Source organism: Anthonomus grandis, chromosome 14 (assembly GCF_022605725.1).
Source record: "Anthonomus grandis grandis chromosome 14, icAntGran1.3, whole genome shotgun sequence".
NCBI classification, from domain to species: Eukaryota; Metazoa; Arthropoda; class Insecta; order Coleoptera; family Curculionidae; genus Anthonomus; species Anthonomus grandis.
The window spans coordinates 20,370,184-20,387,135 of NC_065559.1; the positions used below are offsets into that span (position 1 = coordinate 20,370,184).

The 16,952-nt window shown below is 33.2% G+C and overlaps 1 protein-coding gene across 1 annotated transcript in view; it reads left to right on the plus strand.

Moving 5' to 3' along the window:
• Positions 1-16,752, plus strand: part of LOC126744777 (uncharacterized) — a 33,653-nt gene extending 16,901 nt beyond the window's left edge. The window contains exons 5-8 of the mRNA XM_050452325.1: positions 5,170-5,269; positions 5,327-5,428; positions 16,474-16,629; positions 16,702-16,752. Of these exons, the coding sequence (XP_050308282.1) occupies positions 5,170-5,269; positions 5,327-5,428; positions 16,474-16,629; positions 16,702-16,752 (409 nt within the window). The remainder of the gene's footprint in view (positions 1-5,169; positions 5,270-5,326; positions 5,429-16,473; positions 16,630-16,701) is intronic.
• The last annotated feature ends 200 nt before the right edge of the window (positions 16,753-16,952 follow it).

Below are 16,952 nucleotides of genomic sequence, written 5' to 3' on the forward strand. Positions count from 1 at the left end.
CTAGGTACCTTGTATCCAGGAACAGCAAGTTCCATTAATTTGATAAATTCTGGATCTTCCACCATACTAAAAGGGTGTCATCTTTTGACAATCATCCTTAATAACTGAAAATCCAGTTCGTTGCTTTTAAAAAGAGGTATCGGCTTTGTACTTGCAGTTGACTCACCTTAAATTTTTTACTCTGAGTATTGTCGATCTCGCTGGGTCCAGGGTCATAGTCATTATCTACAAATATATATATTATATTATATATATATATTCTATATATGTAATTATCCAATATTAAATTAACAAAATTAAAATTAGTCCAGATTAAAAAGTATAGTTAATTTTTCTTAGAATCGTTTTAAAAACGAATTATCCCCCCGATATTGATAAAATTTGCTTACAGTAGCAACACTTCGCCTTATTACTATTTTCAGGCACAACGTCAAAATGCGTCCATGCATCACTTCGTTTCTTAGACATTTTTCGATGTTTTATAATGTAAAGTTATTATATACAATTATAAACTTCTCAGTTCACTGTACACTTCCACGGTCTTAACAAAAGAAAAAAAAGTCAAATATACTCTCACTAGTCACTGATAATAATTAAACATTAAACTGAAATCTATAAACTGGACAAAATTGAAAACATAACTTTAAAACATCGGGGAACCACCAAAACAAACCAAGCTAATAGCTGAAATGAACCGAATACGAAAGATCGGCGCAAATGCAAAATGAGTCATTTGATTTTACATTCAGTCGGTCTTGGTTCTACTCCTAGATCCTTGTCACGTCGATCGCGATCGCGATTGCCTATCTAAACTCTGCCCAACCAATCTGTAGCTAAGCGGTGTCGGTGCGGGGAACGTCGTTGTAGACTAGACCCGCCTCATTTCATTCATGAAATGGCCAGTGACGTGCGAAATTTTATAAACCGATTACACAGATTTGAATGTATTAAATATTAAAAAATATGGTTTGGTTTTAATTTTAAAATAGGTATTTGTAGGTAAGATATTAATTTGGAAATTAAGGTCTTCTAAAATATTTTATTTGTAAATATGTAATAAAAAAATGCTTTAGATATGATATATGTACATATGGTTCGTATATTTTCGTAACCCACCTCGATTACGCCTGATAGACAAGATTAGGGCAGTTTGAAAACACAAAATTTGTAATACACCTACTTAGTTTGTTCACTTAAAATAAGAGTGCCGTACTCGATGTCTGGATATCGCGAGGGAAAGAGCACGGCAGATAATCCGAATTATGCTGTTTAAACATTGAATTTTTAATAATAAGATCATTAAATTTCTGTCAACTGTTGAAACCTATTTATTAACCGTTCAGCATGCCACATTTAAAACTGAAGAATGTTTGGGTTAGTGAGCCGGACATGTCCAGAAGGTACTGGGGTCTCACGGCGAGGCAACCCAGCTAAAGTTGAAATTGAAGGTCAATATTCATATTCATTATACAATATTCATAGGTCTCTTTTTAGAGTGTTGAATTATGATATTTTAAAGTAAAATCTATGATATTTTCCCCACCACGCCACGGTGGAAAATGTTAGTTAGATTCACCAAGGCCCTTATATTATACACACAAAATCTTACCAAAATTATTACTACTATTACTACTACTACTACTAAGCCAATACCACCTAATAAACGGTTTAGTACAGTAATTTAACTTCTTTTTGTTTACCTTTAGAGATGGAATTCGTTATTACTACCAGCATAACTCGATCTAATGAAATATTAAGAAGTTTTACATAAAAAAAAAACGAAATTTAGCATAAAAGTACATAAACAAAAACTTATAAAGTGCACTACATAACGTTAAAATATCATAATCATTATAAGTTATCAATAAAGACAATATTGATAAAAATATAACAAGAAACAAATATACCTAAATATATAGGTGTGCGGTAAATGCAATATCTAATTGTTTGGTCTTACATGATATTTACAAATGTATAAATCTATAGGCCGTAAGTTACAGTACAAAATTTTAAATTATTTAATTCTTCATTAGTACTTTTAATTTAAGCTATATTAGGTAGCGCGAAAAAATCTAAATAAAAAAATATTGGGGATATTCGCAAAACAAAGCAGAGAAAAATAACAGATGCTAATCGCCGACACATGTCTCTGCTTGTTGGCTAGTACTTGTTATATCCTTTTCATCATCATTTTATTACTTTGCATAAAACGTTTATAAGAGGGAAAAAAGAACGTAGGTAGATTATTCTTCTACGTCTTGGTATCTCAGCCTGCATCGTTATTAGTATCACTATTGTCTTCTTCGGCTTCATCATCGTCATCAGTATCGGTATCACTGTCATCATGGGGTAATGTAATAATTATTAATTCAATTTCCTCCATAATTTCATCAGCTTCCCAAAACTTATTTTCAATATCTTGAACATGTCCTGAAAATTTTTGCCATTCTTCAATAGTAATTAAAGACATGGCTTCCTCACACACCTCCTTTAAGGCCCTTATGGAAAAATCTCCAGTTGTGCTCCGACTCCTTATTATATATTTGAGCTTTGCCCAAGCCAATTTTTATTCATTTGGTCATGATAATCTCCTGTCGTAAGTCCTGCCTTACATATAAGACAGGCATTATTAACAAAGCTAGTTTCCGAACCGGCATGTACCACGATAAGCCGACCTAAAATAACAAATACCTACAGGGTGTTTGGTACACCGACCTATCTATATAATATATATCTAGAAACAGTTGATTCTAGAGTAATATTTTTTTTTTACTAGAAAGCTGACAGACATTTTAAATTAAAATAAAATTGTTAATCTTTCAAAATTAAAGAAATTATTAATAAAGATAAGTCAAATTTTTATTTTTCCAATATTACTAGTACAAGATAGTTATTTTAAACATTTTTAAAGATTAACAATTTTATTTACATTTAAAATGTTATCTTTCTAGTTTTAAAAAAATATTCAATTGACTGCCAAAAAATAAGTACCTATGTAATTCAATAGGATTTTTTTCTTCTTAAGATGCATAGAAAGGATAGAAACAAAACTTAAAAAGCCGTAATCTCGGAGACCGTTAGTTTTCGACTCCTAGCGGGATTAATTTGTCAGAAATGACCTATAGAATCACCTGTTTTAAGGTATACGTCGGTGAACCAAATACCCTGTATATAATCTAATGCCTACATAATATGTATAATTTAAATTATTATTTAAATTAGTATAATCAATTTGTACCTGTTGAAGATATATTGCTAACCACTCCAGTAACAGTCTCACTCTGCCGGCATTTTATAAACGTTAGGTCATTGTCTATCCAAGTTTCATCTAAATAGACAATATTGCGACCTTCGGCTCGGTGTTTTTTTATTTCTCTTAGGTATTTATACCTTAAAGATGTTATTGGTAAAACCTTAAGGTATCTAAGAAATCATGTTACCTTAAAGATAAAATATTGGGTCGCTCCATTAAAATTTTTCTTTTATTCTGACACTTTCGCCAATAAAAGCCATTTTCCTTTAATAAGTTTCTAAGAGGACTCATTTCTCGGCCATAAGGAAATTTTTTTTCTTCTCGCAATTTTTGCAACAGCTTTCTGGTAGTGGGCACAACTTTAAACTCTATATAAAATCGATTTATTAGGTGTCTAACTATTAGAAAATGAAAGTTGTCGTCTGGTTCCACCTTCGTCATTCGCGGTCTTTTTTTGCCGGGACTAGAAAGCATGTTGTTGGGGTCCGTCCGCATTCTTTCATCATCTTCTTGGTGATTTTTTTTTCACCATTGAAATGCTTACGCCAGTATATTGAGATACTCTTTCAAGTTTGCGCTTTACTGGTAGATTAACGAAGTTATTAGTAGCTTCTTCATCGCAAACCCTAAAAATTTGTACAAGAAGTATATAATCCTGATATTCGATTTTTTTTAGTCGTCGTTCTGATTCATATTACTTATATTTATAGACATTTTATATTCAAAATAACCAACATTAACTTTAAATCTTTTTTGTTTGTAAAGCAATCGAGCTTGGTTTTATTTCATTGAATATGATTTTTATTTATTACAACATTAGGTACATAATTTTTAAAATTTAGTGTCGCATAAATTATGATTTTAGTTTAATGTTTTTTTTTAAATGTGCTTCATAAATGTGCTTAGGCTTTATAATTCTCTTATTATCATTTTACTTACCTATAAACATTCGCAATCACTTCCCTTGCCTGGCTATAAATTGTCTTTCTATAAATAAAGTTATTCATTTTAACGTAAATAATACAAAAACTGTTGAAAATTATGAACTTTAACAACAAAGAAACAAATAACACAAAACAACAACAAAACAGCAACAACAATAATAGCAAATAAACTAAACTATGCTACACTATTCAAAAGTCATAGGTCATAAATTAAGTAGGTACCTAAAAATACAAAAATAAAAACAGTTTTATAGCTCAAAAGTATTAACATACGCCGCCGCCACTGAATCCGCAAGAAATCGATATTATTCTGAAAATTACACAAAATCTGGTATGATGCGACCCAATAAGATAGAGAAAGACAGAGAGCTGCATAAAAATAATAAATTAATGGCCGCGATGTCATCAACCAATCACCTGTCCCCAAACAGCGAGATGCTTCCGCGAAAGCACGACGTTGCCGGCTTTGTAAGTTTTATTAGGAATTTCGGATAAATGTTAGTCAATATTGGATTTTATAATATGCAAAACATTAGTTTTAAATAGCAAATAGAACTAACAAATATGGTTAAAACTGCATTACATTATTTATTATCTTTTTTTTGATTAAATAGCTTAATTTTACCATTATATTTACTTTTTATTCAATACTATTTCATTTTTGCAGTAAGACGTGACAACGCTTCAAAATTTCGCCCGCATTCTTTTCGTAGACACAGATCCGACGGTCAAACTGTAGTTCGCAGTGAACGACCCTTTAAGATTGTTGCGATTGTAGTAGTTCATTCGAACTAGTTCGTTTGTAAACTACACATCTGTACTTCGCTATCTAAGAAGTATTAATATATGGTTAATCTCGTTATATATGTGCTGCCAGATAGAGTGAATTAACTTAACTACAACAGTAACTGCTTACTAAATAAAATTATTTTCTCATTTACTTACTTTAAAACGCTCTATATTAATTTTAAGGTATGCCGAAAAAGTTATTAATTATTTCTACTATACCCTTTTATGGCAGATTATGAGTGGCATTATAGTTTTCGTGAGCTTGATTTACATTTTTATGTTTGTAAGTAATTTCATAAAGTTAAAAAGTATTATATTTTATTAAGGGTATGATTTTCAGCATAATTCTTACAATAAACAATCTGCTGTAATAACAAATATTGTAGGAGTCTATTTTGCTTCTTTCTTTTATACACTTTATGGTCAGTTATTTCAAGATCAGGTAAAAATATCCTCAGAAAATTAAAAAATACTATGTAAAGAAATTAGCTTTACAGGGTATTTCATTGAGAAAGAGACATGATTAAACGCAAGTAACTATCATATAGAGGTGCCAAAGTCGTGTAGGAGGTTGTTAAACAAATTTATATTTAACGATTATAATATATTATGATTTGTTGCTTGGAAATGAAAGACAAATTATTTAGTTTCTTACAGGCACTCCTGGACCAAGAATTCTATTATCATGCCTTTTTGTAAATGGATTTTAGTCATTTCTTTAACCCTCCGTTGGTAAGGTTGGTAATTGTCACAAGATTGGTAAGCTGGGGTATAGCATACCCCAATAAAAAAACAAACATGTTTCGAATATAAACTAAACATTTTTCAAATATTATCAATAAATAATGTTTTTGTATTGGTCTGAAAGTACATAAAAATAAAACACATGACAAATAACCAACCAAAAAAAAATTAAACGTTTATTTTCAAAAGACTTACATTTTTACAAAAATTTCGAGATGCAACCAGGTATTAAAAATATAATATTATTTTGAAAATATTTACTTAAAAATTAATTTTTGATTAAGTATAAACTACAAATAACTAAAGAAAAATAAAACTAATACATTGCTTTATATTTTATGTACTATCTACATTTGTCGCATATTTGCGCTGCATGATTCAGGCAAACAAATTTATTACAGGCCTTACAAGTGTAAAAAGATTTGCGATCTTTATTTCTTGGATATATGTAACACCTTCTGGAAAATCTTTGCCTTTTTGTGTCTTCTCCAACTGTTGTTGGGACAATTTCCCCCTGTATATCGGAAATCTTACGTTGCACTGCTAGACTTATTCGCGGATTTTGCAGTCTACTCATTTGGAATGGTTTTACTAAACTCAAAGATAAATCTTTTAGAAAAAAGCGCCGTTTTAGATTATTATTCGTCTTGCAATTAAAAATTACAAAAGCGTTTATACCAGATGAGCTTAGTAAGGAAAAGAATAGAATTACTGGCCACCTGCGGCTATTCCTTGATACACTATGAGTGACAGACAATTGATCTACCGTATCTACTCCTCCTTTTGTCATGTTGTAAAACATTATTATTTCTGGTTTATTTTGGTCCCTAGAATCGGGATCAATTGTATCGTCATGATGGAGAGTTGATAAAAGAAGAACATTTCTATTTTTTTTGGAATATAAGAGACCAATGTTACGTCTGATTGAAATGCAAATTTGGAACTTCATTCTTCTCGCTTTGTTATGAATAATTCGCCAGAAATTTCTCTTTTATTTTTTCTCAGCGTCCCTACTGAAGTAAGTTTATATTCTTTTAGTAACTTTATTACCAAGTCATAACTTGTAAACTAATTATCAAATGTTATGTTTCGCCTTGTTCCCCTTATTGGTCCTACCAATCGCAGAACTATGTCAGCCGGTTTGTTGCTAAGGGCGTACGGACCTTCGGGCTGCTACCTACATATGCTTCTAAGTTTAGTATAAAAAAATGTTTTTGAGTCTACAAGTGCAAATACCTTGAGGCCATATTTAGCTGGCTTGTTTGGTATGTTCTGCCGAAATCCACACCTACCGCGGAAAGACTCAAGTTTTTCGTCTCTTGTTAAATATTCCGAAGGTACATAAGCTGCTTGAGAGTTTTCCACAAACCGATCAAATATTGCCCGAATTGGAGCTAGTTTATCAATTTTAAGTCTTTCCTCCCGAGAATCTTTATTGTTGAACCTCAGGCAGCTTAGTAGGAACCTAAGGCGCAATTCACACAGAACGGGCGTATGGCGGTGGCGTGGGATTGGCATGGAGCTGGAATGGAGCGGACGTGGCGCGCACAATTCACATAGAACGGACGAGTGGTGGTAGCGTGGGAGTGGCGTGGCGCAGCTGTGGAGCGGACATGGCGCACTCAATTCCTTTTTTTTGTCAGTTACCTACATGTGAAATGTTCTTGGACGACGAAGATGACCAAGATATGTTGAACCTTGTAAATTTAGCTAATATTCAAAAGGAGAGGAGATACTGGGTACATCCATTGTGGTTAGATAAAGGAAGAAGGAGTGGTTCCTTCAATGTTATGAGAGAGCTCAACATGTACCCTGAACGTTTTCAGAATTTCTACCGAATATCTATCGAAAGTTTCTATAGAAAATTAACTTTCATAAACGTTGATCTTGAGAAAAAATCTACGACTTGGAGGGAACCTGTGAGTCCAGAAGAAAGACTGTTAATAACGCTGAGGTAAGTTGAACAAAATTAAATTATTAAAGTAGCTTCATTTATTTCAGTTTAATACAGAACAAAAAATACATCATGATAGTGTTCCATCCACCACTAATTACTGTATCGGATGAATTCATTTATATTAAAAAGTTCCTTTGAGGCTTTCGTGTTCCCTTGCGATATAGAATTCATATTTGTGTTCCCTGACTGACGAATCCAAGATTGCGGTTCCCTTGAGATTTCCGTATTCTCTGTAGCAGTAGAACTTAAATTTGTATTCGCTGAGCCTCGAATACAAGGTTGGAGTTGCCCTGAGGCTCCATATTCCCTTGCCACGTTGAATTAATATTTGAATTAACCGAGTCCTAAATACAAGACCGAGAGATATTTGTTGGTGGAGCAGGAGTCTCAGAATTATTGGTAAGAGATAGTATTTGCTCGGACAAATTTAAAATTCTCATTTTGAAATGTCATTTCTGGCTATTGTTCATAGACAGTCACAGTTCATGTCAGGGAGAATTCTGTGTAAAAACGCAAGGTCAGGGTCAAGAGGCTTGATTGCTGTGTTTGCCTTTGTCGCGTTTTGCATGTCAAGCATTTGTTGTTTTCTTTCAAAATACTTATAAGCTTGTCGTTCGGTAATGGTGCTTCAGGTACTTTTTTAATAATGGCTGAGTATCAACAGAAGTACTGGGAAATGGTAGAGATGAACAAGAGGAAGCAATGGATAATATACTATCTTCAGGGGACAACACCTCAGCACTGTAGGTATTAGCTTCATGTTTAGTTATTTCTGCCTCCTCTCCAATTGATAGTGTGTCCGAGTCTTCATCCATGTTCCCTTTGCTTTGGCGGGACTTTAGGAAAGGATCCAAAAAATGAAGATGCGGAGCCAGATAATACTCCTTAACTCGTTTAGCTGCTTGTCCTGTTTTTATTTGAAATTTTCCTTTATATTTTGAATAGCTGCCTCTTAAGTTTTTCCATCGCTCTTTGCACTCGGTCACTGAAACAACATAGAAATAAAAATTAAACATATAGATATACTTTACAATTGAAATGAATAAACATTGTTTACAATGATAATTTTTTTTATATTTACAGGTACTTCGCGACTGGATATTCATTCAAAGCGCTATCTTTCTATTTTCTAAGAAGTCACTCTACTGTTCAAGGCATCGCGCATCATACCTCCGAAGTCATATGGAAGAAATTACAACCTATATATATATGCCGAAACCTACAACAGCTAAGTGGCAAGAAATAGCAAAGCGTTTCCATGAACTATGGAATATCCCCAACTGTATTGGTAGCGTAGACGGTTAACATATACGAATAAAAGCACCATCACGGTCTGGGTCTGCCTTCATCAACTATAAAGGATATTTTTTTCTATTGTCCTGCTAGCAGTGGCAGATGCAGATTGCAGATGGCCGATTTGTAACAATCGATGTAGGCGAATTCGGGCGTAATAGTGATGGAAGAGCATTGAAAAACAGCAACTTTGGAAAAGCCTTAAAAGAAGGACGTCTCAATATACCTGACCAGCTGCGCTGCCTGGATAAACTCGCCCAGTTCCTTATTTTTTTGTGGGCGATGAAGCATTTTCCCTCTCTAAAAATATAATAAGACCCTTTTCTCGAAGAGAATTGACTTCTAATGAGCAAAAGATTTTTAATGTCAGGTGTTCGAGAGCACGGAAATCAGTGGAATGTGCTTTTGGCATGCTAACAACGAAATTCGGACTTCTACATACACTTATCCAATGTAATCCTGCTAAAGCTGATGTTCTAATTCAAGCAATGTGTGTGTTGCACAATGCCATCAAGAAGTGCGATGGCACATTCTCAAGACCGCTGTACGAGAATGTTATTCTTGGTGATTTCACTCCAAAACCTAAGCAAGTATTTTAAAGATCACGCCCCGATTCCTCATCAGGACAGATAAAGTGTATGATTTTTTTATGTTGATATAAACATTGAACTTGTATGAGTAGATAATAAATAAGAACTTACCATTTGCATCGAACTTCTTAGACATTTTTTCCCATTCTTGGTCTTGGTGCACTTCTGTTGCAATAATCCGATCGTCTATAGTCGTACAAAGTTGCATATTGTTGCACTTCTTTGCAGAACTCTATATTAAATTGAGAATCGTCGCGCATTTTGTACTAAAAACGAGAAATAAACATCAAATTATATATGGCATATTATGTCACTCGAGTACGCTTCTCGTGACGCCGAAGTGACGTGGCGGTGGCGTGACTTATCACGCCTGTGCCACGCCATTTCTATCTGTATTGCCCCATAAGCGAACATGCAAGTGACACATGCGTCTACCACGCCAGTCCCACGCCACCGCCATACGCCCATTCTGTGTGAATTGCGCCTAAAACGGATCCATCGCTAGCCCAAAGCTCATCTAAATTTAACCTACTAGCCCTAAAACGACCACACACATATAGTAGTCCTATAAGAGCTTTCATTTCTAAAGCTGTTGTTTGTTGTACGATGGATTTGTCATTATAGTTTTTAGATTTCGTTTGAATTAACTGATTAGTACATTCAACTATAAAATCAATAATAAATTCGTCTATAAAAATATTCCAACAATCAAAAGGGGTTTTGGCCTCTTTAGCAACACCTTTTGGTCCCGGGAGATGGATAATAATATTTTCCTGACGTGTACGCACAGCCTTGTTTCCTGGATTAGCTACGCATTTAGTTTTTTTGTCAACTCCTCATAAATACCTTGACTTTACTTCAGGCGAAAACTTCTCGACAATGTCATCTTCTAATATTTCTTGCTCAGAATGAGAGTCGGATACCTCTGATGAATTATCCGAAATTTCCCAAAGCCCCAACAACTTTTCTTGCTCTTTTTCATATGACCATCGAGCAGACATAATATCTACAAATGAAATTCAAGATAAACAAAAAATATCAATAGAGTAATAATAATAATTATTATTATAGGTTTATAACATATTAATATTATACTACAAGAATGGTAAGCTGGGGTATGATATACCCCAAATCACTTTACTTGCGTCGATCAAAGCTCACACGCGACTGACGCGCTCAAAAATACGTGCTTTCTATAGGCTCTTACAGACACACGCTGATAACTTAATTCATAAACGCGCGTTCGTAAACTCGCACTCAAAAACGTCCGTATGTATTCAGATATCGACAGCGTTAATGAACGTGCGTTCACAATTGGCGTGACGTGCAAATTTCTGTTCTCGACAGAAATTTTGAACGCGCGTGCGGAGACGCGCATGCAAGTCTCACGTGTAGATGCCAAAGAACGTGCGAATTCGACATACATGTATAGGTCAGTGTCTTTTCGTTGATAGAGAAGCCCAGAAGTCGAATAAATAATTAAAGTTTCATGATGTTTGACATCAGGACAGTGACTCGGGACTTTACCCGAGAATTTATTGAGATGTACAGAGCACATCCTTGTCTCTGGCAAACAAAATCAAAAGAATATATAGATAAAAACAAAAAAAAATGTAGCATACGCGTTGTTAACGGAAAAGTTACAAAGTATTCAACCTAATGCTACAAAACAAACGGCCATAACAAAAATTAATACTCTGCGCGGTGGTTTTCGAAGAGAACATAAAAAAGTATAAGACTCAAAAAGAAGTGGATCTGAGTTTGAAGATGTATATGTGCCAGCCCTGTAGTACTACGAATTATTGTTATTTCTTAAAAATCAAGAGATACCAAGGCAGTCTGTTTCAAATATTGTAACGAGGAAGTGAATGACAACATGGAAGAGACGCAAATGGATGATGGAAATAGGAGTGAAGAGGAGAATGAGACAGAGCTAAGTTAATAAACCAATAATTTATAATATTTGTTTTTAATTTTTTTATTTGGATTGTCTGTTATATGACTGCACTGTTAATTATAATATCTAATGTATCATTCATTCTTGCCAACTCAGAGCCCCTTCTTCGTTAAAAAATTTCGTAAATTCTTGTCGAAAATGACTTGCTTCATTACTGTAGTTCCTGCTATAGCTACGTTGCAGGCCAGCTAGTTGCTTAGGATTTGCTCTAAGCCCCATTTGCACCGTTCCCTCTGTATGATTTTTTTGATCTAAAAAATCCAATGGTATGTAAGACTGACGGTATTTGCGCCTCAAGAAATTATGCAGGATGCAGCAAGCCATTACGACTTTGTCTATCGATTCTAATTGTAGACCGATAGCTGACTGAAGTACTTGAAATCTTACCGATAGTATGCCAAATGAGTTTTCAATTTTGCATCGTGCCCTTGATAAGCGGTAATACAAAATTTTTCGATCATGATTCAGGTCGTTTTGACTGTAAGATTTTAAAAAATCACCTCGTAATGCAAATGCTTCATCTCCAATGAATACAAATGGTAGCTGCCTGTTACTGTTGTGTGGGCATATTGCAGGTGGTAGCTCTAATGTTTTATTTTTTTATTTTGTGTAGAAATGAGTGCATGCTATGACTCCTTCATCCGATATTCGACCATTGGTACCAAAATAACACATTATAAATTCATAATTTGCATTACATATAGCCATGAGAACTAAACTGTTATAACCCTTGTAATTGTAATAAAATGCTCCACTACCCGGTGGTGGTTTGATTTGAATATGCTTGCCATCTACGGCTCCAACACAATTAGGAAAGTTGTATACTTCTTCAAAGCCTTCGGAGATACTTTTCCATTCTCTTTGTGTTGTAGAAAACTGTAAAAAATAAATATCAATTAATATCTACAATATGTATATATATATATATACAATACATATATATATATATATATATAATGGTATATGGTAATATAATATAATATAATATAATATACTAATTCACTAATATGTGTGTATTATTTTCAGACAAGTAATGCCGTATCTCAATCTGAACAAACTGAAATGGAGACAAATTCGGAACACAGTATGGCGAGCCAGCCCAGCACGTCAAGACCCTCCACTTCAGCACCATCCACAATCATCAACGCCCTTATCCAAAAGGTCCAAAAAATACAAAGCAGCGCACTAAGATATTAAGAAAGCAGATGAGATATTAGATGTTGTCGACGACTACGGGTACACGACTCAATAAACCAGCAGACGAAAATACAAGAATTATATCCGAGCCCAATCTACTCCAAGGAACAATTAATAATAGCAATGTATTCCCTCCGACACCTAGCTATGCTCCCACCTGGACTAATCAGCCTACACCAAATCTTTACAATGTCAGCAACATCAGCTGCTTTGTATTACGGATCTTATAATCCTGTACACTGTGTCCCATTTTGGATGAGACTGCAGGGTATCTCTGTCATTTTTTAAGATAGAGCTTTGCGGTTTTCGCGACCCTGTATCACTTTTTTGTAAAACTTTTAAAGCCACAAACAGAAATATTCTAACTACTTTTGTTCCTGAAATACAGGGCGAAAACGAAAATGTTCACTTTTGGAGATGTTATTATTTCTCAGGCCCTGTATAAGATAAAATAAAAATAAAAACTGCTTATAATAGATATTTTTACATAAAAGTCAGTGGCGTATTTAATTTTTTTTCCCAATGCACTGTTTTTAAGATTGGGCACAAACTTGGTATTTTTTAAATGGAACACCCTGTATATTTTAACGTCAAATTTTTGCATTTTTTTTTCTGAATACATTGATGTATCACAACCTAATCTTTGATAAATTTTAGCTCAAAGAATTAGAAAAATCCATATTTATGTTTATTTTTTTAATAGTAGGCCATGAATTCTTTGACACATGCATAAAAAAATGTTTTGTTTATTGCATTCATGGAAACTAAGTCACAAATAGACTCAATACATATTAATAATAATGGCTGACGGTGAAAATATGGAATTCCAAAATTTTGAAAAGTATGATATTATAAAATGTTTAAACCTTTCTAACGAAAATGTCGAAGCGGCGCAGCAATTATATTTAAATAGGTAAAGCTCTAGCTTATTTTATTTTGTTACAAAATTCAAAAAATAAAAAAGATCTCATTAGGTTTCCAGAAAGCCATCTCGGGCTACGGTATTCCGGTTAAAATCTAATCTTTTAAATTATGGCTGCTATTCAAAACCTAGGCAACCCCATGTTGATAGAAATGAAGCTGGCGAAATTAATGTTTTAGCGTGTGTGGAAGCGAGACCCCAAATTTCCTGTAGAAAGATAGAGGAAGAGATAGGAGTTTCCAAAACAAGAGCGCAAAAAATTTTAAAAAAGCATAAATTTAAACCGTACAAGATAAATATTATTCAAGAATTGCATCCTGACGATCCGTTTAAACGACTGGAATTTTCTAATTGGTTTTTAACCAAAACTAATGAAGATCCGGATTTTTTAAAAAAGGTAATATGGTCTGACGAATCCCATATAAGCAGTAGTGGCATATTTAATAGGCAAAATACCAGACATTGGTATCAAGAAAACCAACATATTACTTTTGAACGACAGCAACAAGGCCGATTTGGTTTTAGTGTTTCCTGTTTTGTATTGGGCACTAAAATTGTATATACAATTTTTGAGGGTAGCTTAAATGCTCAACGCTTAACTTGCTTTAACGCCTAGCTTAACTGCACACGGGCCAATCAGATGGCCCCCGAGGTCACCGGATTTAAGTTTTTTGGACTTTTTTGTATGGTCGTACTTAAAAAATAAAATGTGTGCAAATCGGCATAATAATATAAATGAACTCCGAGCGACAACTGAAAAAGCATTCATAAACTTACAAAGGCAACCCTTTATAATTTTAAATGCCTTAAGACGAATACAGACTGTATGTGGTTTTTGTATAAGACAAAATGGACCGCAGTTTGAACAGTTTTATTAAATTTATATTTGTTGTTTTTTTTTTGGTTTTTGTAATTAATTTTCTAATTTGATTCTTGTAATTACTAATTAGTTTTTAATGTTAAACCTGGTCCGATATATTTTTTTTGTTTTTAAAATTTTTATGTTTATAATAATATTTTAAGTTAAAAATATGTTTAAAATATAGTTAAATAAACAGGTTTAAACCACATGGCGTTTTAAAAAAGTAATAATTAAATGCATGTGTGTAAGAATTCATGGCCTACTATTAAAAACAAAAATAAATATGGATTTTTCTGATTTTTGAAGCTAAAATTTACTAAAGAATATAGGTTAGAAAGATTAGAAATACATCAATGTATTCAAAAAAAAAAATGCAAAAATTTGACGTTAAAATATACAGGGTGTGTTCCATTTAAAAAATAGTAAGTTTGTGCCCAATCTTAAAAACAGTGCATTAGAAAAAAAAATTAAATACGCCACTGACTTTTATGTAAAAATATCTATTATAAGCAGTTTTCATTTTTATTCTATCTTATAGAGGGCCTGAGAAATAATAGCATCTCCAAAAGTGAACATTTTCGTTTTCACCCTGTATTTCAGGAACAAAAGTAGCTAGAATATTTCTGTTTGTGGCTTTAAAAGTTTTACAAAAAAGTGATACAGGGACGCGAAAACCGCAAAGCTCTATCTTAAAAAATGACAGAGATACCCTGCAATCTCTTTCAAAATGGGACACAGTGTACAATAGGTAGGTACCTAATAAATAATATGTTTATTCTTTATTATGAATTATTGTGTTTTTTATATTCTTACCTTCATGTATTTTTCCTTTAGTACTTGGTATATGGCTGAGCATGTTTCAGGAATTATTTTGCTCAAGACTTGCGGAGACATTATCGTGGAAAATCTTAAATCGTGATAATTACGTCCAGTCACTAAATATCAAAGGGTTGCGGTTAACCGTTCATGTTCTGACGTTTTATTAATGGAGTAACCATTTCTAACATTTCTACATAGGTATTTTCATCCATTCATAGATAATTACGTCAGTCATCGGGTTCTTCTTTCAATTCTTCCAATATGTTAATATGTGAAAATGACTGTCTTTTTAAAAGCCATTCCTTAGACCACAGACGACGACGCTTTTTTGACTTTTTGGTACGTTTTAAAATGTAATCGCACGCCACTGCTATAATAGCAAGCTCTTCATCAGACGACATCACAACTCTCCTCGCGCACAACGACTTATGGTACAAAAGTTTGAGCGTCTGTACGTAAAGCAAATTCGAATCGATGAATGCACGTTAATGCACGCACGATCATGAATTAAGTCATCAGCGTGTGTCTGTAGGGGCCTTATCACTTGATATTATATTTAAAGGAGATGGCGCTACGTATTTTGCAACGGACAAAATTATAGAGATATTAAGTAGGTTGGGGTATGGTATACCCCACGTTACTAACGGAGGGTTAAGAACGTCTTTAGACTAATAATCATGGTAAATTTTTATATTAATCAATAAAATTGTTTGTATGTTATGCATCGTGATAATAAAAGGAACAAATAATCGCTGCTGCTTAAAACTACATACTAGATCGGAAGAAAACATGGACTACATATTAAATTTAACATGTTTTAGTTAAAACATTTCGTACCTAATATATTAATAAAATAAAATGTTCAAATTTCAAATATCTACTCTGAGTTTCAGGGTATCATGTTACCAAAAGGATTTTTTTTTGGTAGTAAATATAAAAAAAAATACCGGGCTCCACAGGACTTATAGGATTAAAAAATTACATATTGTACTTTGTATATAAAGGGTGATAAACTCATATATTATGGGTTATTTAATATCTCCAGAATAACTTTTATTTGCGTTTAAAATTTATCTTGTTCCCAATGAAACACGCTGTATATTATGCTACGTATTTATTAGGTGCAAATTTTAAATTTATTTGTAGAATGATATACTTTTGGAAGCAACTATGAAATCCAATTGGGAAAATTTTAATAAATCCAATAAAAAAACATTATTAATTTTTATGATAAATTTAAAGAGATCATACATATTAGTAGGTCTGGGTATTATACCTGTAAATTTTGACATGTTTATATGGGTAAGTAGCAGATTATATGTAGAGCTTATTAGATTATATCTAGATTTTTAATACTAACAATTTTATTTTCAGTTTTGCAATAAGGTTGTTGCTCTGCTGGGTGTAATTGAGGCTATGGAATAAAACTATTGAATGCATTTAATATATTAGAGTCTTTAGAGATACTACTTAGAATAAAAGTGTCCAAGGTTTTCTTTCTTGCCTAGTAACATTTAACTTATAATAAATGAGGAGTGACTTATCAAAGCGCATTATGTCACTTAAATCCAGTTTCTCAATAATGAGCAAAAACGATTTACAGCTAAACCAAAATGGTTTAGAGT